The sequence below is a fragment of the Phalacrocorax carbo genome, chromosome 8 (genome assembly GCF_963921805.1).
Source record: "Phalacrocorax carbo chromosome 8, bPhaCar2.1, whole genome shotgun sequence".
NCBI classification, from domain to species: Eukaryota; Metazoa; Chordata; class Aves; order Suliformes; family Phalacrocoracidae; genus Phalacrocorax; species Phalacrocorax carbo.
In genome coordinates this window covers 10,364,373-10,379,986 of record NC_087520.1, presented here as the reverse complement: position 1 = coordinate 10,379,986, position 15,614 = coordinate 10,364,373, and the positions used below count along the sequence as shown (strand labels likewise).

Genomic DNA, 15,614 nt, shown 5'->3' with positions numbered 1-15,614 from the left:
ACTCCATACGCTGGAGGTGGGCACAGGTGCGGGAGCCAGGCTGCTGTTTTCCTAGAGGTGCCCAGCTCCTGGTGGTGCAGCCATATCTGCTTTACCTTCCTCTAAAAAGTTCTGGTTTGAGTGCTGTTGTGGCATCTGTAGCTGCCAAAGATCTGCTGATAGAGCACTCAGTTCTCCTGGGCTGGAGGTGTTTGGGCTGAATGCTGGTGTTTCCTGTGCTCCTAGAGTGTTAGCAGAACTAAAAGTGGTGAAATAACTCTGGTACAGGCTGCGGCTGCTGCTGCTGCAGGTCATTACACAGGCTGATCTTATAGTTTAGTTTGGAAAGGCTGGGGTTAAAATGTGGGCTCTTTGTGTGATTCTCATTCTGCTTCCTGTATTTTACTCTGACATCATCTTGGGATATGATGAATGTATCGGAAAACATCCATAACTGGACCTCTTGCTGGAATGTGGTGGCTTTTCTAGTCTAATGATAAAGTCTAACCCAGATTAGGTGCCTATCTGGAAAATACACCTGAATGAGCTTACCATGCAGAAAGAGCAGCCTTCTGGAGCAGGGAGCACTTGGAGTTTGCACTATTGGAAATGCTTCTGACTACTAATCCCAATACACACTTCATTTTTCTCTGGATGGCTTATCCTTGGACTAGAGGGGCAATGTCATGTGGATGAGTGGTTTGTTCTACATCTGGCAGTTGCAAAGACGCTTCCTAAAGAATAAGAAGCAAACCTGCAAGCCCCAGGTCAGACCCTTCCAAACACTTCTGAGCTAACTGAAGCCAGGCTTCTAGATGAGACGTTGCTGTGTAGCAAGCACCAGGTCTTCAGTGTGTGCAGCACTGGTGTCACTGAAATTGGGAATAAACGTTGTAACACCAGTGTAGTGTTAAAAGGCAGGCATTCTTTATTTGCGGTGACAGATGCATGGGGGATCCGGGTGCAGGGGGATCGCTCCTCCTAAAGTCAGATCTCTTTGTGCCAGTTAAGTCCATGCTTCATATACATATTCATTAGCTTTCTGATAAAAGATATACATATTCAGGCATTATTTGCACATGCCTATTGGTGTCTCCGGGTGGTGGTCGTCAGGGGTCTCTGCATGAAGGACATACTCTTCCTCCCTGTGTCCACTAGTTAACCCTTGTTTTCACGCAGACTCGGTTCTGAGATTACATACGTACTGCCCTTGAGGGGTGGCCTGTTCTGGTTTAGTGTCTGCTCTGCAGTTCCTTATCTTTATGGCTCTGAATGTCTGCCTTAAGGCCAAATGTAATTGTGACTTTGTTTAGGTACTTTGAATCTTGAGGCCTCTTTGACTCCCTAAAGCAACAAGGTTTTGTCATCGTGCAGGCTGTTCTTGTTTCGGCTACCTCCTTATCTTGGCTAAATTTTGGCTCCAGGTCCCAGCCTTAGTTGAGCTACACTAGACTATTAGTAACTCCCAACCATTTATACCCTGAATCATTACTACCTAAAAGTGAGGCTTTAGTTTAATCCTTAAAACAGAGGTTTGGACCCTAAGCACTAGGAGTGAGGGTTTTGGATCTAAAAATTAGGCTCTGAGTCTGAAAGGAGAGGCGTTCTGACAGAAACACATTATCTATTGCATTAATGATTAAAGAATACACTGATTGTCCCCAGACTTAATGTTCAGTTGGATGATATAGCAGCATCCGTGTTTGGTTAACTTCATCGCCCTGGTTACGCTGGGACTACTCCATTCCTGGCCATGACTGTGCTCATCAATGCTCCTAGGCTCTGGTCTCCTCATTAGGACCCTGCCAAGCATTGCCTACTGCAGGGGCAGATAAAGGTGTGGTGGGCAGCTACAGGAGTCTTTCTCCCACTCCCAACCCCTGTTGCTTCTGAACTGTCTGAGGAGACCTTCTGTAGAAATGCCTAATTGCTCTCTGACCTCAGTTGTGATCTGCATTGATGCCGGCGTATTTGAATTCAATATTCTTCATCATAACACGTATGCTTGCCTGCACCGCAGACACTTCAGTGCATTCTGGAAGAGGCACAACCTTTTTAGCTGATGCTGCTTTGCAGTCTTCCCTCTTGCCATGCTAATCACCTTGGGCAAAGACATGCAGATGTATTTGATTAGGAACAGAAACTTCCTCCTGAGGGCTGACCAGCATGGCTTGGGGATCTCTGCACTGTGAATGTCCCCACTGCAGCCCACACCTGCTTTTTTTCTTAAATATTAACCCCTTTTCCTAAATATTGAACATGTTTTTTTGGCATTTTACTTACTGTGCAAACCATCAGAGTTTATGCCTCTTAGTCTAATGCTCTCCTGAGGTATAGCTGACAGAGCTCTGCACTTCCTCTGGGCAGAGCTGGCACCAAGATGGAGAAGTCTCAGCAAATATGAAAATAATTTATTTTTTAAAAGTGTACAAAGTGCCTTGTAAAACTGTAGGGTGAGGCAAGTCTGAAAGGAAATTCTGAGACCATGTGAACCGGATGTTTTTCCAAAGAAATGTATAAGCAAACCCACATGATATATGACACTTGAGGCTGCAGCATGAGATGGGGGTTTTGATGGAGTTTTATAGAAGAAATTAAGCAATTTGTGCCCCTGCATAGTGTTTGTCTCCATCAGGTAGCAGTGACAATGAAGAACAATTCTCGAAGCATGCACAATTTCTCCATGATCTGCAGGGGAAAAGGCTGCCCCAGGACCTGCTCCATTCGGCTGATGAAGTCCTCTATCTTCAGCTGAATGTCTAGATAGCTGATGTCATCACTGTCCTGGAGCTTGGGCTTGGCTTTCTGAATGATCAAGTCTATCCGGTCGTTGAGTGAACTCCGCAAGTGCTCTGCAAGAGGAAATGCTGGTGGGGAGAGGCAACACACAGTGGGTTGCCTGACCTGTTCAGGGACAGATCACAGTCTGCTGCAGGTGAGGAGCAGTTGGGAACTGTGCTGATCCTCTCATGGTTATCCTTGATGCTTCTGCACAGGACTAGCCTGGTGGAGGAAGGTACTCTCCCCTCCTGGAGCTCAGACTGCACGGGAGAGAGCACCCAAGTAACAGGGAGGGGGCAGGGCATGTAGCATTCTTTTCTCCTGTGTTAGTGGCAGACTGGACAGCTGTCCAGCTGCAAAGGAGAGACTCTAAAGAGCTTAACAGTGATCATCTAGAGCTCTGGGGAGAATAACACTCTATGCACACATGATGGTGGGTTCCTCTGTATTCTTCCAGAAGAGCCTTAACCCTGGGCTAAAGCAGCTGAAGTTGGGAAGAGACTTCAGGAATTTTCTGGTAAAACAACTTTAGGGAATTTTAGGGAGTGTTTTGTGACTATGCCGCTCTCCTGGTCTCAGAAGCACTGCTCCTTCCATGGTTACTGTGGGTGGTGGTTCTTGCCCAGTCTACTAAGTGCTGAGTGTGTCCTGGCTTTGCCATCCCTTTGACTTCTGCTTTTTCTCCTAAACCACCCTATTCTTCCAGCCACTCTGTGTGCAACTTAGACTATAGTGCGTACAAAGCGCCCCTAGTGTACTTCTCACTGCTGGGATTGGTCCTTTAGGAAGTAGGCTATTTCTTAGGGGCTAAACTTGGCAAAGTAAGTTGGGTGCTCTGCTTGATGCAACATCAATTCTTTGCTCTGACTGCTAGGAATAGTTACTAGCATGGATGGAGGAACATTATCTTTCTAAGACTCAGTGGCTGTGAGTTCAAGAGTGATGAGAAGAGAGGACGAAGGGTACTTCGGCTGTTCTACTGCAGCCTCTTGATGAGATCGTGTTTGTTAAGGCCAGACACAGGCTGCTTACCCAGTATTACATTTTGGTAACTCATTAGCAGCAAACTCAAGTACTGCAGCATCTCATCCCATCTTTGCCATGTTTCTGTTTCATCCTACGATAGGAGAGATGGTATTTGGTTATTAGAAGAGGTTTTCTCAGGAGAAAACAAGGCAGAGGAGAGGTTGGACTGGATACCTGGTATTGCAGCAGCACAGAGGAGTGGCTCACGAAGTACAGGATCTTGGCCAGAGACAAGGGCAAGGTTGTAGGCACATCGCAACTATGCTGAAACAACAGCTCTAGCAGTTTGCAGCGCAGGAGCTGGCTCTCCATGGTGTTTAAGAAAGCTTCCCTGGAAGACAAAGGGATTTACTCTGGGCGAGACTGCACAGCCTGACCAGGGACAACTGCTCTAGCATGTTGCTGGTGTCCTGCTGGTGCTGATGTGGTACAGGGGCTGCCTAGCAGGGCAGTGGAAGGAAAACCACTAGATGTGATAGACCTTTGTTATGCAGTTTGGCCAAGGACATGTTTATGTCCTTAGGTCTGACCTGTGGCAACTCAAGGTTGGTACGGTCTGTGAAGCAAGCTTAGCTGCTTCACTTCACCCTGCCCAGCAGCCTGTGCAGAAGTTACCCATTCCTGCTGACTTGCATGGAGCACAGCCACACAAGTGTGAAGTGGGGTCAGAGGCCAACTGGACCTAGGAGATCTGTCCTGAGAAGAGTGATAACTTGGCTAGAGTCAATTTGGCTTGATTAGACCTGGTACATGCTCAGAGAGAGCTCTCCTAAAAGGGTCCAAAAGGGCTGCTGGCTGGGGCTGGCAACACAGGTTTGAAATGTCTGCGGGTCTAGTGGTATCATATCTATGCTAGAGCCAGTCAGGCCCTTGTGCTTTGGCTTCAGATACTGCATTTCTTAGAGAAGCAAACAAAAGTATGTACAGGCAAAGCTGCAAGAACTGCATCGTATTTCTGATGAGCTCCTCAGTTTCCCCTGGGAATCAGTGATGTGTTTGTCAGTACTCGAGCATGTTGAATCAGAATGCTGCTTTTCAGACCCTCTTCACAGTTTTAAGGTCCTGCAACCCTAACAAGTGGGAGAATCAACTTTTCTCAGCAACACATGAGCTGGGGAGATGTGTTCAGCTGGTGATGTTCTATCTCCATGGGATCTGTCAGTCTAACAGGCATTTATTTGCTGGCTGGGTCATAAATGAGCCTGTCTTTCTATACCCTGTTGTACTTTATGCATCCAGACTTGTATGTAAATCGGGAATAAGACTATTGCTCACACAGGCAGATGCTGCCTTGCACGTGTTTGTCTCACCTTTGGCTCCTCAGGGGAATATTCAGTATAAATGGGAATATCACATCTGCAATCTTACAGGAGCTGCAGTTGGGAGATTTGTCCACTTCCACTGCAATGGACAACATCCGCTGGAGCAGGAGCATCACCCTAGGTTAGAGAGACAGTCAACATGAGGAGACACTACCCCTCAGCTTGCAGTGTAAAGCAGTGGGGATGGCACCTAGTTCAGCCTCATGCCTTACAGTGAGGGACATAAGGGAATGTAGCAGGCTGGATTTGGTGTCTCTTGGTGGCTTTTGAATCTGATGCTCTTGGAAGTGGAGTTAATCCCCAGGTGGGCCCTCAGGAGGTCTCAGTAGCTGTACTGAGCATTGATGAAGCAGGATGGGGCAGCCTGGGCTGTGGGCCAAGAGCTCCAGCCTTATGCTACATGTAAGAGGAAGATGCTCACTGCGCCAGTTTCCTACTAGATAAGGAAGTCTGTTTCTCACCAAGTGTATGTCTACCCCTAAGGAGAACTTCAGATACAGCCTGGCTTCCCTGACCTGACGGGGAGAGGCTCTGGCTTCTCCCTGACTTGGGCCCCATGATACAGTTGGCAGGGAGTCAGTACTTCTGGGACTTACTTCTGGGCAAAGAAAGCTGGTGGAGCCACCTCTGCCTGGTCATTGCTGGCTGGCCATGGTGCAGATGAGCTGCGTTCAGCCCTTGCTTCTGCTGAAGAGGATGTAATCTCTTGCTGCTGCTCCTGGAGCTGGGAGAACCCAACTCCTGTAACTGCTGCGACCAACCATTCAACCACTTCCCTGGGACAGAAACAGGAATGTTAGCAGGGACAGGCCTGGTTTTGCTGCATTCTGACCTCTAGATCTACTTGGGAAGCCCCTGAGGATGGAAGATTACGTCCCTCCTGCTTGGACAGGCTAGGGAGTAGCTGTTGAGCAGCAGATTTATACGCTTGTCAACCAGACTGCCACCTTCTCAGTCCTGTCCTGAGCAATGCAAACCTGACATTGTTCCTGGGAAAAGCCCATTAGGTTGCAGCTGGAAATGCCTTGCATCATCTCTGGTCATTTGCTTTTGTAAACCTGTGCCTCTTCTTTATACTTGGGCCCTACACTGCCCCCTGCCTCCCAAGCTTTTTTCCTGGGAAGTCGGATAGTCTGACCTGGAGTCTCAACAAGTGTTCCCTGAGCCCCTGCCTCTCAGCATCTGGGTAGAGAATAGGGGAGGAGGAGGCATCCCTTACTTGACATTGCTGAAGCACATGTCACATGAAAGCACTTTCTTGGCAATTGACTTCTGCAGCATGCGCAATCTCAGGTTCTGCTGGAAGTCGTCCTCCAGGGTCTGCACCACGTACTGCAGGAAGAGGAGCCAGCCAGGGGGCTTCTCCTGTGGGCAGATGGAGACAGTATGAGCCTGGCAGAACTGCAGGGCAAGGAACACCATGAAATTTGGCTGTCTTGGGAGTGGGCTGATGTACATGCTTGGCTGGACCTGCTCTACCATTGCACTAGAGCTATGGCCCACAGAGGCTTTGTCTGTTGCTGTGTCTTCCTCAGAGGAGACAACCTGCCTACAGCTTTGCAGCAGCTTAGGGAGCACCACAGATAAAAGCAGGAGACCCAACTGGCATTTGCTGCCCTCAGCAGCTGCAATAAAACTGCAAGTTAGACTGGCCCATTCTACAGCAGAGCATGGCCACGAGGCCCTGGGGCAATGATTACCCTCAGGCACCATGTTCTGGATGATCCCTGCCCGATGTGACACATGCGGTGCGAAGTACCTGGTCCTCCATGATGTATTTCAGCAGTGTCCAGTCCCATCCCACTGTGGCAGCGTTGGCTGGATGGAGCCTGCAAGGACAGCACTGTCCGTTTTTGCTGAACGGTGTGACCATCTGCTTGGGGGCACAGCAACCCTGGCCCCACCTTGCTCAGGGGCCTGCCCTGCCTTCTCCTCTCCAGCTTTGCCTTCTCCCTTTCTCCTCCTCTGACCACATTAATTTTGTGGAAGCACCTGATTGGGGCTGTACTCCATGGAGACCATTGGTACTCCTGGGCCTGTGGCCTCACAAAACACTGTGACTCTCTGTAGGAACCCTGAGGGCAGTTGGGAGAACCACTCCAGCCACTGCTATAGCCCAGGGAAGGCGTTTCTGCCATGTCACAGCAGTGAAGAATGAGATCTGCTCTTCAGGAGCAAGGCAAACACACTCCTCTGTCCTAGAGAGCTCTGTGGTGTCACAGGCCATCCATCCCTGCACTATGTGGGCTTGCTACTAAATAATTAAAGCATGCTTATTATATAGTTGGAGCTGCTTTCCTTCTTGTCTCAGCATTCCCTGCCTCTCTCACCCCCTTCTCCATCTGCTTGGGGGTTTAGTGGCTGTTGTCTGGGCCAGCAATGGTTCTGACCCACCCTCAGACAGTCCAAGGTGTGCCTGTGCTAATAACAAGAGGCAGGAGTGGGAGGATCATCCTGAATTATAGGGGATACCGCTCCCTGTTCTGTGGGTGAGGACCATGGGGAATAACCTTTAGGGCCCCCGGGAGAACCTAGCCAGCCCCAGGGCACCATGGCAAAGGGAACACGTACATTTGGATCTTCATCAGCAGCATGTAGGTGTCCTTCAGGATCTCCCCTTGGTGGGAGTTCAACAGGATCTGTCTTATCAGGTGGGAGATGATTTCTTTGGGGGGACAGTGCTGGTGGGAGACAAACTCACTCAGGAAGTCCAAGGTGCCCTCCAGGAAGTTCTCCTCCATGGTGGTGCGCACCATGCTCAGCTTTCCGCTGGGGATAAGCTTAGGTTTCTGCTGCATGCAAGGCAAGGCAAGGCAATGGGTGAAAGCTGGCTTGCCCCAAAACAAAGGAACCCAGCTGTGACGCGGGGCCCACCCTGAAGGGAACTGCAATAAACAGAGATCTTAACTGCCTGGCAAAGCTTCCCCCAAAAGGGAGAGTGGAGCAGGGGCTGCGCCTGCTCCATCCTCTACCGCAGGGGCTGCTCTGAGCCAGCTCTGTCTGGGCTTGGCAGCAGCTGCTCTGAACCCCATTTACCTGCTGTGCTTCCCTGTTGGGTGCTACGCCTTGGAGAAAGAGGTGCTGGACTCCGCTCCTCCTGAAATAGTGCAGTTTGTTCAGCCAGGCCTTGCTGTCAGCTTTGGTCCTGGCTGGTGTCTTTTGCTGGATTGCTTCTAATGGTGGTAAATTGCCCGCTTCCAGCAAAGGCCCTTGGGCCTTCCCTGGGGCTGTGGGGATAGGTGGGACAGGGGTCAGCCTTGGGGACAGCTCCCTTTGCTGGCAGAGGTGGGGAGTCTCTTCCTCCGGGCCACCAGCTCTCCAGCTGCTGCTGCTGTCCAGACTGGAGGGGGATGGGGACAGCACGTCCGAGTCCAGCTGCACACTGGCTAGGGAGCCCAAGTCACTGTTAAAAGTGGTGGTGCTGCAATTCTGCTCTGGGCTGCAGGAAGAGCCGTGGCAGCTGGAGGCAGGAGAGGAGCAGCTCCAGTTCTCCGCACTTTCTGCTGTGTCCGTGGTGGCACCAGGCTCCGCAGGAGCACTGTGCCAGGGTACTGCAGGGCTCAACCCTGCCACTGCCTCTGTTTCTTGCACTGTGGTGGAGCAGAGCTGGGGATGGGACGTGTGTGCTGCCGGGGCATCAAGCGCCTGCCTGGGGTCCTGGTCAGCCCAACTGGCAGCGTGGGGAGGGCTGTGGGGAGGGCTGCATGTGTCCTCTGTCAGGTCAATGATGGTGAGGCTGCTCCACGGTGCCGGATCTGTGCTGATGTCCTCACAAGTCAGGTCAATGATCTCCTGTGGGGACAGAGGGGCCAGTGCTGCAGTGAAGGTGGCACCTGCGTGCCTTGGTCCTCCCCCACCAGTGACTTATGCTATGGTGGCACTGTTGCTGCAGCCTAAGGGGGAAAAGGGGCTCATTGGCACCAGCCCAGGAAGAGAAACCAAGGGCCTAGCCAAGGGCATGGGGCAGCCTCTGTGGTTGCAGCCCCAAGCTCTAGTGTTGGCCTGCCCTGGCAGCATGGCTGAGCCTGAGCCTGACCTGAGCTCTTCTTCCCTGTTCCTGGCAGGGGCAAACCCCCCGCACCCTCTGGGTCTTCTTATGGCAAATGGCTGTGTCCTCTGCCTCAAACACCTCTGGCCTTGGCCTAGAACAGGCCTGGCTACTTGCTCAGCTCCCTCCCGGGATGGGGGAATGCCAGCCCTGCTGGGGTGCATGGAGAGGGCAAGAAGAACGAAGTGAGCACTCTTATCCCCCGTCCCCAGGGCCTCCTGCCTGGCACGGGCAGCAACAGCACAGGATCCAAACCTCAGCACCCCTGCTGTGGCGCAACCTCACCCACTACACGGACACATGCAGTGGGGAACAGAGCTACCTTCACATCCATGGTACCAAGCCAGAGCTACAGCAGCCCTGAGGCTTCAGGGACTCCCATCCAGGACTTGTTGGGCAATGCAGCACCCAGAGCTCCAAGGGTGCGCCTGTCTGAGGGGCAGCAGGAGCAGGCAGGGGAAAGCAGATGTGTCCGCACTGCTGGCAGGCAGGACACGGCACTTCACAGGATCTTGACGTGCCCAGGAGCAGTCAAAGCCTGTTTGCTCTTGGGAAAAAAAACAAAAACAAAACCAAACAAAAAAACAAAACACACAAAACCAAAACCCAAACCCTCAGCATCTCAAAGCAGGAACATGTTTTGCGGACAATTTAAATCCACTTTTTTTCCACTGACTCAGACCTGCCGCCTTTCCCAAGGAGGGGCCGCAGGTAGCCTCAGGGGGTGGCAAAGCCCAGCATGCCTTGCATGCTCTGGGCAGCCGGTGGAGCCTAGTAGGGCTGGAGACTGCCCTGGCTCCAGCTGGCCCCGCCGCACCGGGTGCCGCGGAACTGCCGGTGTTTGAAAAGCACATCAGAACCGGAGCCAACGGTGGCCGGTGTGGGGAGCAGACAGGCCGCTCCGCCCCGCCCAAGGCTGTGCCTCTCCGGAGGCCTCATGCCCTGAACCGCTGCTGCACCGACCCATCGTCCCCTAGTCCGCGGGCGGCCCAGGTGAGGGGGCAGCGGCCGTCCCGCCATGGGCCGGGCTGGACCCCCCGGGGAGCTGCACCCTGGAGGGTGCCCGGGGGCTGAGCCCCAGCGGGCCGGGACCCACTTCGACGTGCGGCTGGGTGACCGAGGCCCTCCGTGGCTGGGGGCCGGGAGACGCGCTTGGAGACCAGCTCTATGCTGGCGGGAGGTGGCCGAGGGGACCCCAGCCCTCCCGGGGGAGGTCCTTGGGAGATGTGGCTGGGGGCCAGGACTGTCCTGTAAGGGACGTAACCGAGGGGGCCGGGAACACGGGCCCACCGCTGCCGGTATACCGCGCCACGCCCCATCCGCGACCCTCGAGGCTTCCTGTCCCCGCGCGGCTCCCGTCCCCTCCCGCGCCTCCGGCCGCGACGGAACCGCTGCCATCTTTGTGAGGGGCAGGCGGCGCGCGCGGCGGGAGGCCCCACCGCCCCGCCCCACCCTGGGGGCCGCCGACTCACCGCGGTGTGCGGCGGGGGGCTGCAGCGGCCGCGGAGTGGTGGTGAGCCGCCGCCCTCAGAGTCCGAGTCCGTTCTGAGGAGAACGCTGTCGGCCATCTTGGCAGCGGGCGGCGGCTCCGCCCCCCACGGAGCGGCGGCGGGAGCGGCGGCGGTGGCAGCGCTCGGTCTGGGGGCCGGGCCGGTGGAAGCTGCGCCAGTCGCGGCGGCAGGGCGGGGCAGGGGCGGCGGTGGCGGTGGCCGCCCCGGTCGCGGCGCGTCGCCGCCGTCATGGCGCTGTCGCCCTACGTGCAGGCCATGCAGGAGCTGTTCCGCGCCAACACGCGGAGCCGCGAATTCCCGGCCCACGGCGCCAAGGTGCATTCGGTGGCCTGGAGCTGCTGCGGGCGCCGCCTAGCCTCCGGCTCCTTCGACAAGACCGCCAGCGTCTTCCTCCTCGAGAAAGATCGGCTGGTGAGTTCCTCCGGCACCGGTTCGGTACCGGGCCCCGCGGGGCACCTGGAGCGGCCGTTCAGGCCGGTACCGGGACACCCCGGGAGCCCTTGGGCTGGGACTGGTGATTCGGGCCGGTACCAGCCCCCGGGGCCCGGATGCTCAGGTAGCTCCAACCGGGAGCGGGCCCCGGTGGTCAGTACCAGGCCTGAAAGCGGGGGTTTGGGTCTGTACTGGGAGAGGAGCATCGCCAAGGCCGATGCTGGGGCCAGGGAGCCGAGACTGGAGCTGGTGCCTGGGTGGGGAGTGCTCCTCCATCCCGGCCGGCCGTGGGTGGGGAGTGTGACCGAAATGGCGGTGGGGCACCGGGCTGGGCTCCCGCCCCATCCAGTAACCGGCAGAGGAGCAGGGTACATCATACCAGGGCAGGGGGCAGGTAGAGCTGGGCTCATCCCTCCCATGAATGGCTGTCCTCTCTCTCCAGGTGAAGGAGAACAACTACCGGGGCCACGGGGACAGTGTGGATCAACTCTGCTGGCACCCCAGCAACCCTGACCTCTTTGTCACAGCATCTGGGGACAAAACCATCCGCATCTGGGACGTCCGCACCACAAAGTGCATCGCCACTGTCAATACCAAAGGTGAGTCCCTGCATTCCTGGGAGGGCTGTTGGGTCTTGGCGGAACTTCTGCGTGGGACCTGTCTGCAGTGGCAGAGTCCTTTGGACCCTTGTTGTAGGTGTTGGTGATTTGGGCGTCTTTGCTGACTGCTTTTTTATCCTTGTGTTGCACTCATCTGTAAGGAGCAGCAGTGAACATGAGGGCTGATTTACTTTGGTGTCAGGACTGGAGAAACTACTGAAATACAATGCTGGCTGCTGAAATGTCCCGTGTACTTGTGTCTGGAGTCTGTGCACTGCAAGACTGGAGACTGGGGAAAGGCATGTTTGCAGAGAGCCATGGCAGAAGTAAAAGTTTTCTTGGATTCAGAAAGAAATTGTTCAAATTCATGGGCTGGTTAACCCAGATACCCTTGGAAATCTCCAATTTTGAATTGTTGGGGCTGGAAACGGCATTGTAAAGTGACAAACAGAAACCTGCTTTGTTCATACTGTTTTTCATATGTATTTATTGTTGGCTTCTGCTTTTTCTGGATTTTGAAGATCACTGGGTTAAGAGGGTCTTTGAGCCGGCCTTGTTTGGTGGTTGCTGTGGTCCCATCTTGGCTGAAACAGGAAGGGCAGTGATGAGATGACAGGGAGCGTAGTTGTGTTGGCTTGAAGCTGTGGTTCTGTTAAGTTTAAGTTTCAGTAACTATGTATTTGCTGGACAGCTACTGTATATGGCTTGTGTGTTAGACTGCAGACCTGGCAGCCTTTCCCATTTGGGAGTGGTTTGGAGTTAGTGGAGCAGATTGTGGCCTTGGATCAGGAATACAAGCTGCCTGCCTGCTTAATTCATGGCTGCTGTGAATTGTTGGGTGAAAGCAGGACCCACTGCCTTTCTGTCCCTGCAGGGGAGAACATCAACATCTGTTGGAGCCCTGATGGACAGACCATCGCAGTGGGGAACAAGGATGATGTGGTCACTTTCATTGATGCTAAGACGCATCGCTCCAAAGCTGAGGAACAGTTCAAGTTTGAGGTGAATGAGATCTCCTGGAACAATGATAACAACATGTTCTTCCTCACTAATGGGAATGGCTGCATCAACATCCTCAGGTAGGTGCTCTTGACAGCGGGTGGGCAGGGTATCTGGGCTGGCTGTGGCAGACATCAGTCTGCAAGTGCCTTTGCTGCTTTTGGGGAACCTGAGTCCCACACGCCAGCGATTCCCAGCCCTCTGGTGGGAACAAACTTGTCAGGAGCTGAGGTTGCCCCAGTTCTGGGCTGGGCTCCCTGAGAGTGACCCTGATGCTTTGCCTCATTCACTCAGCACTCAAGGTTTCCAAGAGCGTGGCTGTGCACCAGCTTGGTTTGTTTACAGTCCCAGTCCCAAACCTGCCCTGCTTGTAGACGAGCCCTATGCTCCTTCACTGCTTCCTGCCCTCTTCCTTCATCTCTGCAGCTACCCAGAGCTGAAGCCCATTCAGTCCATCAATGCTCATCCTTCAAACTGCATCTGCATCAAGTTTGATCCCATGGGGAAGTACTTTGCCACAGGCAGTGCTGATGCGTTAGTCAGCCTCTGGGATGTGGATGAACTGGTGTGTGTGAGGTGCTTCTCAAGGTAGGTCGTGCTGTCCCGAAGCTGTTTGCCTGCCCTCTGCAGTGATGGTGCAGGATGTGGCTCACTGTCAACTTTGCTCTGTTACTGCAGGCTTGACTGGCCTGTGCGAACGCTGAGCTTTAGCCACGATGGGAAGATGCTGGCATCAGCATCAGAAGATCACTTCATTGACATTGCAGAGGTGGAGACAGGTAACGTTTTCCTTTTGGGGAACACCAAGGAGGGAGTTGGATGGAGAAGTGCTGGTGGAGCTGGGACGGTAGTGGGAGTATCCGTCTGCTAAGGAAGAGCTTGGCTGTGCAGAGCAGAGCACCAAGAGGGGGAGCCTCTGCCTCGTTATTCTGTGGTAGACATGTGTCATGTCTGTGCCTTGTCACCAGGTGATTAAAAGGCGCTGAAGCAGCGTTTGTTCCTCCTCTGCTCTGTGCAGAAGTAGGTGCTTGGCTCTGGTGTGTGCTATGGAGCAGCATACAATGGAGGGCTGGAGGCTCTTCAGGCTGACATGGCCCCTTTTCCATGCAGGAGAGAAGCTCTGGGAGGTGCAGTGCGAGTCCCCCACGTTCACAGTGGCCTGGCACCCGAAGAGGCCACTGCTGGCCTTCGCCTGTGATGACAAAGATGGCAAATACGACAGCAGCCGGGAAGCAGGCACCGTCAAGCTCTTTGGGCTCCCCAATGACTCCTAATGAAACCACACTGAGGGAGGCAACGCTTCCCTGCTCTCGGGGATGGGATAGTGCTTAGTATAGGACAGGGTAAGGAGATGGCTCCCCTCTTTGCCTGCCTGGCAGTGGTGTGACCTTTGGCTCAGCTGGGTGTGTACTGTTCTCGGAACATTTATAAAAGAACCGGCTTGTGTGCTGGGGAGGATGGGAGGCGATGCTAGCAGAGCCCCTCTCGCTGTCTCAGGGCTGCCACCGCCTCCTCTCTGGGGCATGGGGAGCTTGTTCCAAAGGCAAGTGGCCAAAGAAAGTCAGTCACTGAAGGTCACTGCTAAGGAGCCTCTTGAGAGAGGAGCTCCAGGCTCCCCAGCAGTGATAAGTTGTGTGACTGTCCCCTTCTGCCCAACAGCCTGATGGCAAGGGCAGCCCTGGGAGCACAGCCTGTCCCTTCCCCTCCCAGACACCCTGTGTTCCGTCCCCTCACTGGGGCAGCAAGGTGAGGGTGAGGGGATACGAGCTGGGGGATGTTTCCCCAGCTGGGGCTTTTCTTGGTTTTTTATATGTGTGGTGTTTTTTTTTTTTTTTAATTTTGATAAATCCTCTTCTGTAACAAAGGTGCCTGTGGCTGCTGTGGGGGCAGAAGGGGGGCAGTGCTGAGCACCCCTCCCTTCCCCTTCCTCCTTCCCCTTGGCCAAGGGCTGTCCCCCTTGTCCCCACCGACTGTCCCCGTCTCTTGTCCTGTGCTGTCACCCCACCAGGGGGCGCTGCGCCCCTATGCTGGGGACAAGCGACACCAGGGACACTGCGGGGAGGATGGGGACGGCTGCAGGGACCTGCCCCAGACTCGTAGCACGGCTCTCACCTGGCAGCACCGTGCATGGATGGAGCAGGGCCGTGGCCCCAGCAGAAGACGCCACCTGTCCAACACCACAGCCACCGGCCCCAAGCAGAGCCCTTCTCTGCGTCCTTGCCAGGGCTTCCACGTCCCTGCTCTGCAGGGAGAGCTGTGGAGCTTTCTTCCCTCTGCACACTGGGTCACAGGGGAGATGGTTGCCACAGAGGAGGTGTGAGCACAGCCTGCCTGCGATGGAGACCTTACCTGCAAGATCTCTATCATTTCCTACCCTAATATTTTCTTCTGACAGAAGCTTTTCCAGGTGACTATTCTGCTGATGCCACCTGGGTAACAGCTGAGCTCTTTGCTGGTAAATGATAGCAAATCAGTTGAAACTGAGGCTGGCCCTGGACGGAGCCCTCCAGGGCTGTGCCAAGCCTGGGCACTATCAGGGGCCCTGCCTCGCTGTGGGGCACAAGGTGCCCCATTGCCCACGGCTTGCCCATAGCCTCGTGCCCCTGCTCTTGGGCGGCAGAAGGCTGTGACCCACCAGAAACAGCCATTGTACCCCAGGGGTATTCCCAGTCATTCTGTGAGGGGAGCCCCAGAGTCAGTCCCAGAAGCCCCCTGCCCACCAGCACCCATTCCTTTTACTCTGTCTCCAGGCCCGGAGAGGGTGCCTGCAGTGTGGACACATGGTTGTCCGCAGGAGGCAGCTGGACTAAGCAGGGCTCTGGAAGCCATGTGTAGCCTCTCCCTTCACCTGTGACCTGGTTTTGGTGGGCCCTACGGCCTCCCCTAATGTGGTAAGCTGCCAGGTCTCAGCCCTGAG

At 54.5% G+C, this 15,614-nt stretch overlaps 2 protein-coding genes across 4 annotated transcripts; one reads left to right on the top strand and one right to left on the bottom strand.

Annotated features, from left to right (window-relative positions):
- Positions 1-2,374: 2,374 nt before the first annotated feature.
- SIMC1 (SUMO interacting motifs containing 1) lies at positions 2,375-10,753 on the bottom strand. Of its 3 annotated transcripts, none has more exons than XM_064458589.1 (11): positions 10,629-10,753; positions 9,479-9,703; positions 8,145-8,900; positions 7,680-7,900; positions 6,868-6,937; positions 6,328-6,473; positions 5,705-5,884; positions 5,097-5,225; positions 3,961-4,117; positions 3,793-3,877; positions 2,375-2,846 (listed from the first exon to the last, which is right to left on the bottom strand). In XM_064458589.1, the coding sequence occupies exons 2-11, from the start codon at positions 9,488-9,490 to the stop codon at positions 2,611-2,613; spliced, it is 1,992 nt and encodes a 663-aa protein (XP_064314659.1). In that variant the 5' UTR covers positions 9,491-9,703; positions 10,629-10,753; the 3' UTR covers positions 2,375-2,610. The 3 variants fall into 3 exon arrangements, with proteins under 3 accessions (XP_064314659.1, XP_064314661.1, XP_064314660.1); XM_064458591.1 differs by having other exon boundaries at positions 2,375-2,831; XM_064458590.1 differs by having other exon boundaries at positions 7,680-7,897.
- Positions 10,754-10,884: 131 nt separating this feature from the next.
- Positions 10,885-14,561, top strand: THOC3 (THO complex subunit 3). Its single transcript, XM_064458595.1, has 6 exons — positions 10,885-11,078; positions 11,542-11,698; positions 12,573-12,777; positions 13,124-13,285; positions 13,376-13,476; positions 13,808-14,561. Exons 1-6 carry the CDS (start codon positions 10,896-10,898, stop codon positions 13,969-13,971), a joined length of 972 nt encoding a protein of 323 aa, XP_064314665.1. The 5' UTR covers positions 10,885-10,895; the 3' UTR covers positions 13,972-14,561.
- The last annotated feature ends 1,053 nt before the right edge of the window (positions 14,562-15,614 follow it).

Excerpts from the sequence above, each read along its gene's own strand:
- SIMC1 (XM_064458589.1), bottom strand. Across the intron at positions 5,885-6,327 it reads ATGTGCTTCAGCAATGTCAA|GGAAGTGGTTGAATGGTTGG; the intron begins GTAAGGGATGCC and ends TTTCTGTCCCAG. Across the intron at positions 5,226-5,704 it reads CCAGCTTTCTTTGCCCAGAA|GGTGATGCTCCTGCTCCAGC; the intron begins GTAAGTCCCAGA and ends TCTCTAACCTAG.
- THOC3 (XM_064458595.1), top strand. The coding sequence starts at position 10,896 with ATGGCGCTGTCGCCCTACGTGCAGGCCATGCAGGAGCTGTTCCGCGCC. Across the intron at positions 11,079-11,541 it reads TCCTCGAGAAAGATCGGCTG|GTGAAGGAGAACAACTACCG; the intron begins GTGAGTTCCTCC and ends CTCTCTCTCCAG. Across the intron at positions 13,286-13,375 it reads TGTGTGAGGTGCTTCTCAAG|GCTTGACTGGCCTGTGCGAA; the intron begins GTAGGTCGTGCT and ends CTGTTACTGCAG.